At 45.5% G+C, this 13,691-nt stretch overlaps 1 protein-coding gene across 3 annotated transcripts in view; it reads right to left on the bottom strand.

Moving 5' to 3' along the window:
- The window catches only part of LOC140410174 (NACHT, LRR and PYD domains-containing protein 12-like), a 121,129-nt gene that overhangs the window by 71,161 nt on the left and 36,277 nt on the right, over nt 1-13,691 (bottom strand). For all 3 annotated transcript variants that reach the window (XM_072498154.1, XM_072498152.1, XM_072498153.1), the window contains one exon: nt 10,836-11,019. In XM_072498154.1, the coding sequence (XP_072354255.1) occupies nt 10,836-11,019 (184 nt within the window). The remainder of the gene's footprint in view (nt 1-10,835; nt 11,020-13,691) is intronic.

Below are 13,691 nucleotides of genomic sequence, written 5' to 3'. Positions count from 1 at the left end.
TATCCATTTTGGTAGGAATAACAGCAAAAGGGATTATTATTTAAATGATAAAATATTGAAACACGCTGCTGTGCAGAGAGACCTGGGTGTGCTAGTGCATGAGTCGCAAAAAGTTGGTTTACAGGTGCAACAGGTGATTAAGAAGGCAAATGTAATTTTGTCCTTCATTGCTAGAGGGATGGAGTTTAAGACTAGGGAGGTTATTCTGCAATTGTATCAGGTGTTAGTGAGGCCACACCTGGAGTATTGTGTTCAGTTTTGGTCTCCTTACTTGAGAAAGGACGTACAGGCACTGGAGGGTGTGCAGAGGAGATTCACTAGGTTAATCCCAGAGCTGAAGGGGTTGGATTACGAGGAGAGGTTCAGTAGACTGGGATTGTACTCCTTGGAATTTAGAAGGATGAGGGGGGGGGGGGGGGTCTTATAGAAACATATAAGATTATGAAGGGAATAGATAGAATAGATGCTGGCAGGTTGTTTCCACTGGCGGGTGAAAGCAGAACTAGGGGGCATAGCCTCAAAATAAGGGGAAGTAGATTTAGGACTGAGTTTAGGAGGAACTTCTTCACCCAAAGGGTTGTGTATCTATGGAATTCCTTGTCCAGTGAAGCAGTAGAGGCTCCTTCATTAAATGTTTTAAAGATAAAGATAGATAGTTTTTTGAAGAATATAGGGATTAAGGGTTATGGTGTTCGGGCCGGAAAGTGGAGCTGAGTCCACAAAAGATCAACCATGATCTCATTGAATGGTGGAGCAGGCTCGAGGGGCCAGATGGCCTACTCCTTCTCCTAGTTCTTATGTTCTTATGTTCTAAAGAATGCAAAGCACAAAGATAGGCAGCATTTTTCTTGAATGCTATATCCCAGTTGCCAACAACTGGAATTCAGATAGTCAGCTACAAATTTACAATGTCGTCATTGGTCGGTCTAACCAGACAAAATTTATTGTCGCAGATTTGTGCCCATTAATAATATATCCTGGCGCCCATAAGGCAAAGAATCGATATCCGTTTTAGCGTATTCAAGCACATAAATAAGCTAATGAAGTGCAGTGTGTACTCAAAGCGAAACAGATCTTTTGACGAGATTGAAAGAAAATGAATCTGTCAATGTTGGAACATCGCTACTTTTACGACAGAGCTGCTGAATTTGGTGCATTTGAGTGCTATAGTGAGAGTTTGGTGACTGGGGGAGTATAAGGCTTCATGTTTATCTAAAGTCTAGTCTTTCTTTTATTTAGTTAATTAACTTAAAAGTTGCTGTTTGTTTTAAAATAAGGTGAATTTCCAATCAGCTTTAAACAAAGCTTCCACTTGCAGGCACTTGCAGCTGGAGCTTGTTAATTAGTTAATTGGATTAGGCCAGTTTTCAGGCTAGATTCACGGTATAAAGGTTATCCCCTACAGTGCAGACTTTGTTTGCACTGAGTACTGAATTTGGTGCATTTGAGTGCTATAGTCAGAGTTTGGCGACTGAGGGAGTGCTGAATTTGGTGCATTTCAGTGCTATAGTGAGAGCTTGGTGACTGAGGGAGTGCTGAATTTGGTGCATTTGCGTGCTCTAGTGAGAGCTTGGTGACTGAGGGAGTGCTGAATTTGGTGCATTTGAGTGCTCTAGTGAGAGTTTGGTGACTGGGGGAGTTAGATGAGGAGGGAGTAAAGTGCTCCTTTCATTTTGTTTCCTACATTTCCGCAAAGAGTGAGAAGAGAGCCAGGAGTTTACAGAGAGTGCAGCTGAATGGGAGCGGAGTCGGAGGGTGGAGATCCAGTTGGTCCACAGGGCAGCTATACTCTGTAAGGTAAGAGGGGGTGGAGGCTAGTCCAGTTGCATGTTCCTCCTGTAGGATGTGGGTGGTGAGGGATACCACCGGTGTCCCCGCTGACTATACCTGCGGGAAGTGCAACCAACTCCAGCTCCTCAAAGACCGTGTTAGGGACCTGGAGATGAAACTGGATGAACTTCGGATAAACCGGGAGGCAGAGGGGGTGATAGAGAAGAATTACAGGGAGGTAACCACACCAAAGGTGCAGGATAAGAATAGCTGGGTTACAGTCAGGGGAAAAAAACAAACAGGCAGACAGTGCAGGGATCCCTCGTGGCCGTTCCCCTTCAAAACAAGTATACCGTTTTGGATGCTGTTAGGGGGATGACCTACCGGGGGAAGGCCCTAGCGGCCCTGTCTCTGGCACTGAGTCTGGCTCTGGGGCTCAGAAGGGAAGAGGGGAGAATAGAAAAGCAATAGTTGTAGGCGATTCAATGGTTAGTGGAATAGATAGGAGATTCTGTGGTCGCGAGCGAGACTCCCGGAAGGTATGTTGCCTCCCGGGTGCCCGGGCCAGGGATGTCTCGGATCGTGTCTTCAGGATCCTTAAAGGGTAGGGGGAGCAGCCAGAAGCCGTGGTGCACATTGGTGCCAACGACGTAGGTAGGAAAATGGGTATGGAGGTAATAAACGACTTTAGGGAGTTAGGCTGGAAGTTAAAAGCCAGGACAGACAGAATTGTCGTCTCTGGTTTGTTGCCGGTGCCACGTGATAGCGAGGCTAGGAATAGGGAGGGAGTGTAGCTGAACACGTGGCTGGAGGAATGGTGTAGGAGGGAGGGCTTCAGGTATTTGGATAATTGGAGCGCATTCTGGGGAAAGTGGGACCTGTACAAGCAGGACGGGTTGCATCTGAACCAAAGGGGCACCAATATCCTGGGAGGGAGGTTTTCTAGTACTCTTCGGGAGGGTTTAAACTAATTTGGCAGGGGAATGGGAACCGGATTTGTAGTCCAGCAACTAAGGTAGCCGATATTCAGGACGCCAAAGCGTGTAATGATGCACTGGGGAAGGGAACACTGACAAAGGAGAGTACTTGCAGGCACGGAGATGGGTTAAAGTGTGTATACTTCAACGCAAGAAGCATCAGAAATAAGGTGGGTGAACTTAAGGCTTGGATCGGTACTTGGGACTACGATGTGGTGGCCATCACGGAAACTTGGATAGAAGAGGGGCAGAAATGGTTGTTGTAGGTCCCTGGTTATAGATGTTTCAATAAGATTAGGGAGGGTGGTAAAAGAGGTGGGGAGTGGCATTGTTAATTAGAGATAGTATAACAGCTGCAGAAAGACAGTTCGAAGAGTATCAGCCTATTGAGGGAGTATGGGTTGAAGTCACAAATAGGAAAGGAGCAGTCACCTTGTTAGGAGTTTTCTATAGGCCCCCCCCAATAGTAGCAGAGGTGTGGAGGAACAGATTGGGAAACAGATTTTGGAAAGGTGCAGAAGTCACAGGGTAGACTGGTTAGATATATCTGACGGGATATATCCAAGGATTCTATGGGAAGCAACTTCCCAAACATTGAGTGGAAACTCTTTCGATCAAATAGTTTGGGTGGGGTGGTGTTTGTGCAGTGTGTCCAGGAGGATTTCTAACACAGTATGTAGATTGCCTGACCAGAGGAGTGGCAATATTGGATTTAGTACTTGGTAATGAACAAGGGCAAGTGATAGATTTGTTAGTGGGGGAGCATTTTGGAGATAGTGACCACAATTCTGTGACTTTCACTTTAGTCATGGAGAGGGATAGGTGCGTGCAACAGGGCAAGGTTTACAATTCGGGGAAGGGTAAATACGATGTTGTCAGACAAGAATTGAAGTGCATAAGTTGGGAACATAGGCTGTTAGGGAAGGACACAAGTGAAATGTGGAACTTGTTCAAGGAACAGGTACGACGTGTCCATGATTATGTATGTCCCTGTCAGGCAGGGAAGAGATGGTCGAGTGATGGAACCATGGTTGACAAGTTGGGTTGAATGTCAAGAGAGGCCGAGGAAACAAGGTCTAGACAGAGCGTTGGAGGGATAAAAGATAGCCAGTAGGGAACTGAAGAAAGGGATTAGGAGAGCTAAAAGAGGCCATGAACAATCTTTGGCGGGTAGGATCAAGGAAAACACCAAGGCTTTTTACACATATGTGAGAAATATGAGAATGACTAGAGCGGGGCGGGGAGGGGGGGCGGGGGGCGGTCCGATCAAGGAGAGTAGCGGGAGATTGTGTATTGAGTCTGAAGAGATAGAAGAGGCCTTGAACGAGTGTTTTTCTTCTGTATTTACAAATGAGAGGGGCCATATTGTTGGAGAGGACAGTGTGAAACAGATTGGTAAGCTCGAGGAAATACTTGTTAGGAAGGAAGATGTGTTGGGCATTTTGAAAAACTTGAGGATAGACAAGTCCCCCGGGCCTGACGGGATATATCCAAGGATTATATGGGAAGCAAGAGATGAAATTGCAGAGCCATTGGCAATTATCTTTTCGTCCTCACTGTCAAGACGGGTGGTACCAGGGGATTGGAGAGTGGCGAATGTCGTGCCCCTGTTCAAAAAAAAGGGAATAGGGATAACTCTGGGAATTACAGGCCTGTTAGGGTTACTTCGGTGGTAGGCAAAGTCATGGAAAGGGTACTGAAGGACAGGATTTCTGAGCATCTGGAAAGACACTGCTTGATTAGGGATAGTCAGAACGGATTTGTGAGGGGTAGGTCTTGCCTTACAAGTCTTATTGAATTCCTTTGAGGAGGTGACCAAGCATGTGGACAAGGTAAAGCAGTGGATGTAGTGTACATGGATTTTAGTAAGGCATTTGAGAAGGTTTCCCATGGTAGGCTCCTGCAGAAAGTAAGGAGGCATGGGATAGTGGGAAATTTGGACAGTTGAATAACGAACTGACTAAGCAATAGAAGTCAGAGAGTGGTGGTGGATGGCAAATATTCAGCCTGGATCCCAGTTACCAGTGGCGTACCGCAGGGATCAGTTCCGGGTCCTCTGCTGTTTGTGATTTTCATTAATGACTTGGATGAGGAAGTTGAAGGGTGGGTCAGTAAATTTGCAGATGATACGAAGATTGGTGGAGTTGTGGATAGTGAGGAGGGATGTTGTCGGCTGCAAAGAGACATAGATAGGATGCAGAGCTGGGCTGAGAAGTGGCAGATGGAGTTTAACCTTGAAAAGTGTGAGGTTGTCCATTTTGGAAGGACAAATATGAATGCGGAATACTGGGTTAACGGTAGAGTTCTTCGCAATGTGGAGGAGCAGAGTGATCTTGGGGTCTATGTTCATACATCTTTGAAAGTTCCCACTCAAGTGGATAGAGCTGTGAAGAAGGCCCATGGCGTGCTAGCGTTCATTAATAGAGGGATTGAATTTAAGAGCCGTGAGGTGATGATGCAGCTGTACAAAACTTTGGTAAGGCCACATTTGGAGTGCAGTGTACAGTTCTGGTCGCCTCATTTTAGGAAGGATGTGGAAGCTTTGGAAAAGGTGCAAAGGAGATTTACCAGGATGTTGCCTGGAATGGAGAGAAGGTCTTACGAGGAAAGGTTGAGGGTGCTAGGCCTTTTCTCATTAGAACGGAGAAGGATGAGGAGCGACTTGATAGAGGTTTATAAGATGACCAGGGGAATAGATAGAGTAGACAGTGTAGAGACTTTTTCCCCGGGTGGAACAAACCATTACAAGGGGACATAATTGTTTGGTGAATGGTGGAAGATATAGGGGGGATGTCAGAGGTAGGTTCTTTACCCAGAGAGTAGTGGGGGCATGGAATGCACTGCCTGTGGTAGTTGAGTCGGAAACACTAGGGACCTTCAAGCAGCTATTGGATAGGTACATGGATTACGGTAAAATGATAGAGTGTAGATTTATTTGTTCTTCAGGGTGGCACGGTGGCATTGTGGATGGCACGGTTGCTTTGCAGCTCCAGTGTCCTAGGTTTGGTTCCGGCCTGGGTCGCTGTCTGTGCGGAGTCTGCACATCCTCCCCGTGGCTGCGTGGGTTTCCTCCGAGTGCTCCGGTTTCCTCCCGCGGTCCGGGGGTGTGCAGGTTGGGTGGATTGGCCATGGTGGATTGCCCTTGGTGCCCGGGATTGCCCTTGGTGTTGGGTGGAGGTGTTGACTTTGGGTGGGGTGCTCTTTCCGGGGGCCGGTGCGGACTCGGTGGGCCGAGTGGCCTCCTTCTGCACTTTAAATTCAATGATAATCTATGAATAATCTGGGAAAAAGGTTCGGCACATCATCGTGGGCCGAAGGGCCTGTTCTGTGCTGTATTTTTCTATGTTCTACGAAATCAGATAAGGTAGACTTTAAAATTTAATTTTCACATTCACGTTGTTGCTACGAGTAAACCTTGCAATGTCGCCAAGGCAAACTATTTAAATGCAAAATGAGAGAAAGAAGTGATATTCTTACTGTACTATATCCAGAAGATTATTGTTTGAAGTGTTTACAATGTTATATTTTTGAAAGTGCCTAAAACAATACAATTGATTGCTAAGAGAGTGTCTCATTTGCAGGGGAGATGAACGTTGCTGGTGGGATTCACACATTAAATTGTAAGGGTTAGGGGAGGGATTTTATAAGGCCACAAAACGTTTTAAAGGGGAATTGCATGAACGACGTAGTCTGCTGGTGAGCGCCAAGTTACTCTGGACTTATTCTTGTAATGTTACGCATGGACGGGAAGAATGGTGAACACTAACACCGGCTGGGTGACATGCCCAGATTGTAAAGGCAAAAGTCATCGTCTTTTTTATTTTAGTGTCGGCTGTTAGTAATGTTTGTGCTATATAGATTTGAATTGCTTTCTTGCAAGAAATGCTCCAGACCGTTGGGAAATTCAGCTCTTTTAAATCTTACCGATTTCCCCGACAACATAGGATGTGATTTTGCAAGATGGCGCCGGAGCGTGGCGAAACTCTATAAGCTCACTCACACAGATCATCCCCTACATGTCTTATAATCGTACTTATTTTTTGAGATATAATTCTAGTACTAATACTATCTCTAACGTTTATCCTTTATGGTCCCTTGCAGGTCGGAGGATCCTCCATGGGTCTAGCCAAATGACCCGACGCGAACCGGCAGGACTAAGACGACGACCCAACCCTGGCCTGGATCTGGGTGTGGATCAGGCCCGACCTCGCATCGGACTCGACACGGCCCTCGGAGCGCCCGACTCGGCCTGGGAATCGACGTCAGCTTTCGTAGCCCCGATACTGCCGCTGGAATGGCCGACCCGGCCCCGACCACGGAACCCGGCCTGATTCAACCCGGAGAGCCCCAGCAGGGACCCAACCCGGAGAGATGCCAAGCGTCCCGACATCCTGGCAGATGGAGGAAAGGAATAGAATCCATGCGGAGGCCCCATCAGGTCTCCTCCAAAGCTCAGTTCCAGGAGCGCCCGGCCAGACCTTTAACGCTGGAACCGAACACGGGACCAGATCCAAAATGACCCAGGAAGACGCTGCCAGCGACGCAAAACGTAGGAGACCCCACGCGAGGGCCCAAAAGTTGCGAAAGGTTCATCCGTACTCACGGATCCCCGGGGCCCGACCGGATCATGAAAATGTACCCCCAGCGACCCAAAACTCGCTACACGTGCCCAGTACTCCATCAGATGCAACCCCAAAATCGAAACCAGCAGGGTGGACCCATGCAGATGCAACTACCGACCTTCCACAAGGTCAGAATTCTCCCAGCAGATCCCAGGACCATACAGAAGCAGCTGCCGACCGAGGAAGTATGGGGAACGTGACAGTCAGACAGAGACTGAAACAACATGGGTTCTAGTGTCCTCTCCCAGCATACTCGTAGCTAACGTCCACATGTTCGAATTACCTCTCAGAGGGATGTAAGGGGCTGAAGTCTACTTTGTTTCGCAGAGACATGGCTCACACCTGCCTCACCAAAGTGTTCCACACATTTTAACTGCGTCTCAATGCACAGTGTCTTCAGGCAAAGCGAAGGATGTAGGGGTTTGCCTCCTCATCAACTCTACCTGGTGCTTGAACTTGGCTGCCCTGGTGAACGACGACCTGGAACACCTGACCATGAAGTGTCACCCATACTACATTCCACGGGAGTACACTTCTGCCATTATCACGGTGGTCTACATCCCATCTCAGGTGGACGTGACGAAGGCACTTGATGAATTGTACACCACTATAAATAGCAGTGAAACAGAATACCCAGAGGCCTTGTATATTGTGGCTGGGGATTTAACCAGGCCATCTCCAATTGTGCACTGCCAATATTCCACTAGCACATCTCCTGTCCCACCAGGGACGCCAACAGCCTCGACCACTGCTATACAAACATCAAGGATGTCTACCGATACATTCCCCGGACCCAGTTTCGGAAAATCGGACCATAAGATGGTGCTTCATCTCCCGGTTAACAAACAGAAAATTAAGCAGGAGAATCTGGGGAAGACCTGGCCGTGCAGTGCTGTTCCGAAGCAACAGAAAAGCTCCTACTTGTCGCTTGGAGTCAGTGGACTGGTCATATTATGGAACCTAAACGAGTCAAAGACTTCATCAGCAAGGGTATAGAAGACTGCATGCAAACGAACGTACTACGTATTTTCCCAACCGGAATCCATGGATCAACCGGGAGATTCTATTGAAGCCCAGGTCTGAGGGGTTCAAGACAGGCGACCCTGACCTATACAAGAAATCCAGACTTCCACAGTCATCAGGAATACCAAGAGACAATACCAGAATAAGCCAGACTCACAGGCCAAAACCATGGACTCTCGTCGGTTGTGGCAAGGGTGAAACAACATAACGGGCAACAAAGCAAAGCGAAGTAGGATATCCGGCGGTAGCACCACCCCTCCCCCTCTCCCCAATGACCCCAATGCATTATGTGCTCGGTTAGATGATGAAGCCAGCAAACCATTGTCAACTGCCGCAGCAGCCTCGGACTGACCCATACCAACCATTATAGCTTCTGAAGTCAGATCGACTGTCTTGAAAGTGAACTCTCAGAACGCGGCAGGTACTAACTGGGTCCCTGACCATGCTCTCAGATTCGGCAACGACCAACTGGCATGTGAGTTCACGGACATCTCCCACATCGCCCTGCGCTGCTTCGAGGTTCCCATCTGTTTCGAGAAGACCAACATCATTCCGGTGCCAAATCAGAACCTGGCAACGTCCCTCAATACCTAACACTCGGTGGTCTTGACATCTATCATTATGAAGTGCATCGAGAGATTGGTCCATACTCCCAGAATGCCTTGATACACTGTAATTCGCAACTTGCCACAACTGGTTCACAGCAGACCCCATCTCCATGGCCCTAGACTCATCCCTGAACAATAAGGACTCATACATCAGACTCCTGTTAATTGTCTACAGCTCTGTCTTCAACACCATAATCCCAGCTAAGATCATATCATAGCTCCAAAACCTAGGACTTGGATACTCCATCTGCAATTGAATGCTCGACACATAGACCTCATGACACATAGACCGCAATCAGAAAGAATATACCAGCAGTACCTCTTCCGCGGTAGTCCTCACTACCAGCGCCCCACAAGGCTACCTTCTTAGTCCCCCTACTGTACTCCCTATACATACACGACTGTGTGGCAGAATCTGGCTCCAACTCCAACTACAAGTTTCCTAATGACACGACCATAGTGGGTCGGGACTCAAACAACAACGAGTAAGAGTACAGGAGGGAGATAGAGAATCTAGTGGAGTGGTATAACGGCATAAATCTCTCCCTTAATGTTAGCAACAGTAAAGAGCTGGCCATTGTCTTCAGGAAGCAAAGTATCATACACATCCCTGTTTTCATCAATGCTGCCGGGGTGGTGATGGTTGACAACTTTAAATTCCAAAGTGTGATATCATCAACTAGGCCCCCCCCCCCCCACGCCCCCCCCCCCCTCTTCCCCCCCCCCCCCCAACCCGGGTTAATCACACTTCGAACGTCTTCCACCGTGCAGGGCATACACAATTCTCAGAACACGCACTAATAGGTTCAAGAGCACATTCCTCACTGCTGCGAACAGACTCCTGAGTGACTCTCTTACAGACTGATCTGATATCTTCACACATCTTCTGTACTGATTTGTACTGTACTACGAATGTTCAACTGTTTCCTGTACCTATGTATTTACGTTGTGTATTTATAGATTTCCTTTGTGTTGTTCATGAATGAAATGATTGTCTGGACGGTACGCAGAACAATACCTTTCAATGTACCTCGGTACATGTGTCAATGAAACAAATCCAACGTTCACAGGAATTTCAACCCTATCAGGGTCCCGCCAGATCAATATGAAAATGAACCATGCACCAGGGTCGTTCCAGCTGCGTGCAGGATTTTACAATTTGGCAAGATATTGCATCATGGCCATGCGATTCCCAATCTTAACATTCCATTTTGTTGAAATGCACAATGCAACTGGATTGATACAACTGCACGAGAATTCTAAGTGGGCAACCAGAATCTGAAAAATCTGTATTTGCATTGACAGCGCATCGATGTAATTTTTAATATTGTTTCAGGGTCATATCCCGTACATCCACCAATTTAGCGTCAATCGTGTTATTGCCTGTTGAGTGTGGAGTAGTACCATTCAGACATTACAATGTCGAGGAGAATAGGCATGCTGTGGAGATGTCGGTGTTGGACTGGGGTGCGCACAGGTGAAAGTCCAACAGTGAAACAAACCTGCTGGTCTTTAACCTGGAGGAGAATTGGGGAATTGGATGAAAATTAGCAATCCTACTAATATCAAAATGACAGCTTTATGTTGAAGTACTTAAACACATAATGAAATCCGAGAATATTGGAGAGGGCATCATTTACAATTCCCCCTGTACATTGAATTTACAGAAAAGATGCTTAGATTGATCATATAAGTGAAATGCGCTGAGAAATACCATTTCTAAAGTGGATTTAAAAGATTACCTTCAATTATTAATTACAATACATCGAACATTCAATTGCACACCATTGAAGGAGCATGCGTTTCGTTTCTTCCTGAAATTATTTATCACGTACCGTTTATTTCTTCTCCAAAGTAATGTATTTCAGTCAATACAACTTTAGGCTCTCTGGGGTTCTGCAGTCGAAGAAATATTTTGAAGAATGTTCTGATTTCCCGGGATCCCTTTTGCAACAGGATATCGAAAACGAGCTGGCACGCCTCTTTTCTCCGATCCCGTTCAGCAAGGTTCCTGATTTCCTGAAGATCAAACACATTTGTGATTATAAACGCGATGCAGGATGTCCGAGAGAACTCTCTTTCTCACTTCCTTCCTCTAATTTCGGGATTCAGGGGCAGCGAATATTCTTACGAAACATGAGCAAAGTGCTAAGCTTTAAGGACTCTCATAGTGGAAGAAAGACGAATGGAGGTTTGGTAAAAACACGAACATTGCCTGAAAGTGATAGGTCTGAGCTGCTAAAGGTTTATGATAATCGAGGAGGTGACATGTAGACGTTGTTTGAAACAAATAAATCCAGCAGGATTGTTTGTTGGAGCCTTTATATTGTTATTAGGATTTTAGTACTGGAGGGGAACATGAAAAATGGAATCGGGGCTCAAAAGACGTTAACCTCTACCACTGTATTTAGAAAAAGAGTATGAGTGAATTCACAGGACTACCAATAAGTGTTTAACAACAATAACACAATCAGTAAGCATGAAACGTTTGACAATGGTGAAATATTCATTCACTCCCAATTCTCTTAACAAGCATATGCAGAAGTTAAGGAGAAAACAGTTTGCAAAATATATCTTATGCTAAAAGATTTTCAGTAGATTGTCAGTCCCTGTTACCCAGAACACTAACTATGGAATGAAGTCTTACAACACCAGGTTAAAATCCAACAGGTTTGTTTCAAACACTAGTTTTCGGAGCACTGCTCCTTCCTCAGGTGAGGGTCTGCGCAGACTCGATGGGCCGAATGGCCTCCTTCTGCACTGTAGGGATTCTATGACTTCTATAATTTCAGACCTTCTTTGTAACTCGTCGCAATTTCGAATTATGCATGTATTTCAATTGTTTAATTATTATCCATCAGTGACGTTGACACAGCAGCAATATTACTTTGATCAGTTCTTTGTTCAACTGGATCTCTATTTAAAAGGCATTCTCATTCACAGGAACAACTTTGGAAGTGGGACGGTGCATACCATCCATCTTCTTCTGAATTTACCTTAATTTATCTCCTCACTGAATAATTTCATTATTGTTTTGACGACAATCTTCCAATAGTTCGCTTGTTTGGCTGTTTACTGCATCTTGCACTGATGCCTAAAGTTAATTAAGTTTAACCTTCGAGATCAACCTTTGCTAAGTGTGTTTTTTTACATCTTCATCCCTTATACTGTTCAAAGAACCCCTACAGTGCAGAAGAAGGCAAATAGGCCCAGCAAGGCTGCACCGACCCTCTGAAAGGGTACTCTACCTTGGCTTATTCCCCGCTCTATCCCTTTAAACCCCTGCATTGATCATGCCCACACCACCGAACCAGAGCATCTTTCGACACAAATGGGGAATTTAACATTGCCAATCCACCTGATCTGCACTTTGTAACTACGTCAGGAAACCGGAGCACCTGAAGGAAACACACGCAGACATGGGAAGATTGTGCAAACTCCACACAGCCACCTTAGGCTGGAATCGATCGCGGTCCTTGATTCTGAGTGGCAGCAGTTCCATAGTACTCACATCGTGCTCATTCTGTCAACCTCTAAGCACAATAGAGACACAGTTTGAACTGAAACCAGATCCTCAATATATGTAGAGACCTAAGTTTAAAATGCATCCATCCAGAATTCCACCCTTTCTTATCCAGAAGGACTGAATAGAAATCATTTAAATCGACAAATTATTTCTAACATCCCACAGTACACATCGATCACCTTTGCTCCTGAAATACTGGAGATAAAACCACAGAGATTCATCAACAGAATTTTCGCCAAATGAAATGATAAAGATGTGGATGAAATTCCGAATTGTTCTTAGCTTGAAATAAGCTCTCGGAGAATCCATTGCTCGTTTTACCGGCCGATGATGTTTCTATCTAGCTCAATGAACGTTTAATTCCTTGCATGTTTCGAAGTAATTAATTGTTATAGTAGCAATGACTTATCAGTCCCTCCTCCATGTTCTATGTATGAATGCTATCTCTCCATCTCGAAACACATTTAGTTTGTGAAATGTATTGTACTTTGAAACGTTAATGAAATATGCCACTGGTAATTAATTATGTTATCCTTCAGTCAATCTCCCTACAATTTTGGACGTTTTCGTTGTATATTTACAACAGGTTTGTTTGGAATCACTAGCTTTCGGAGCGCAGCTCCTTCAACACGCTCACCTGATGAAGGAGCTGCACTCCGAAAACTAGTGATTCCAACAAACCTCTTGGACATTAACCTGATGTTGTAAGACTTCGTACTGTGCCCAACGCCGACATCGTCGCTATATTTACGACCTGTTATTGTTTCATTATATATAATTAGGCGAAAACATGCTTTCAGCACGTTTACATCTTCGTGTTATGATTTGCCTACGAGCAGCGGTAACACGAACATAGAAAGATAAAATAAGATGCAATTTGCACAGCAATAAGTAAAAATCGACCTTGCGACAGCAATTGTGTACACAAAAGAGCGGAAGAGATTTTCTCAGTGAACACATTAACAGACACGTATTTATTATCAGTTATGCATTGCATATTCATGAAAATAGCTTATCTAGACAATTGGGAAATCAATGAGATGTACCCGTGATATTTTCGAGTGACAAGGAATTTGATAGAGGCAAAGACCGAATACGCATCATCATGGATGTGTTGCTGCAATTATAGAGGGCTTTAGTGAGGCCAAGCCTGGAAATTGTATGC

Source organism: Scyliorhinus torazame, chromosome 4 (genome assembly GCF_047496885.1).
Source record: "Scyliorhinus torazame isolate Kashiwa2021f chromosome 4, sScyTor2.1, whole genome shotgun sequence".
Taxonomy (NCBI): domain Eukaryota; kingdom Metazoa; phylum Chordata; class Chondrichthyes; order Carcharhiniformes; family Scyliorhinidae; genus Scyliorhinus; species Scyliorhinus torazame.
This window is presented reverse-complemented; position numbering and strand designations above follow the sequence as displayed.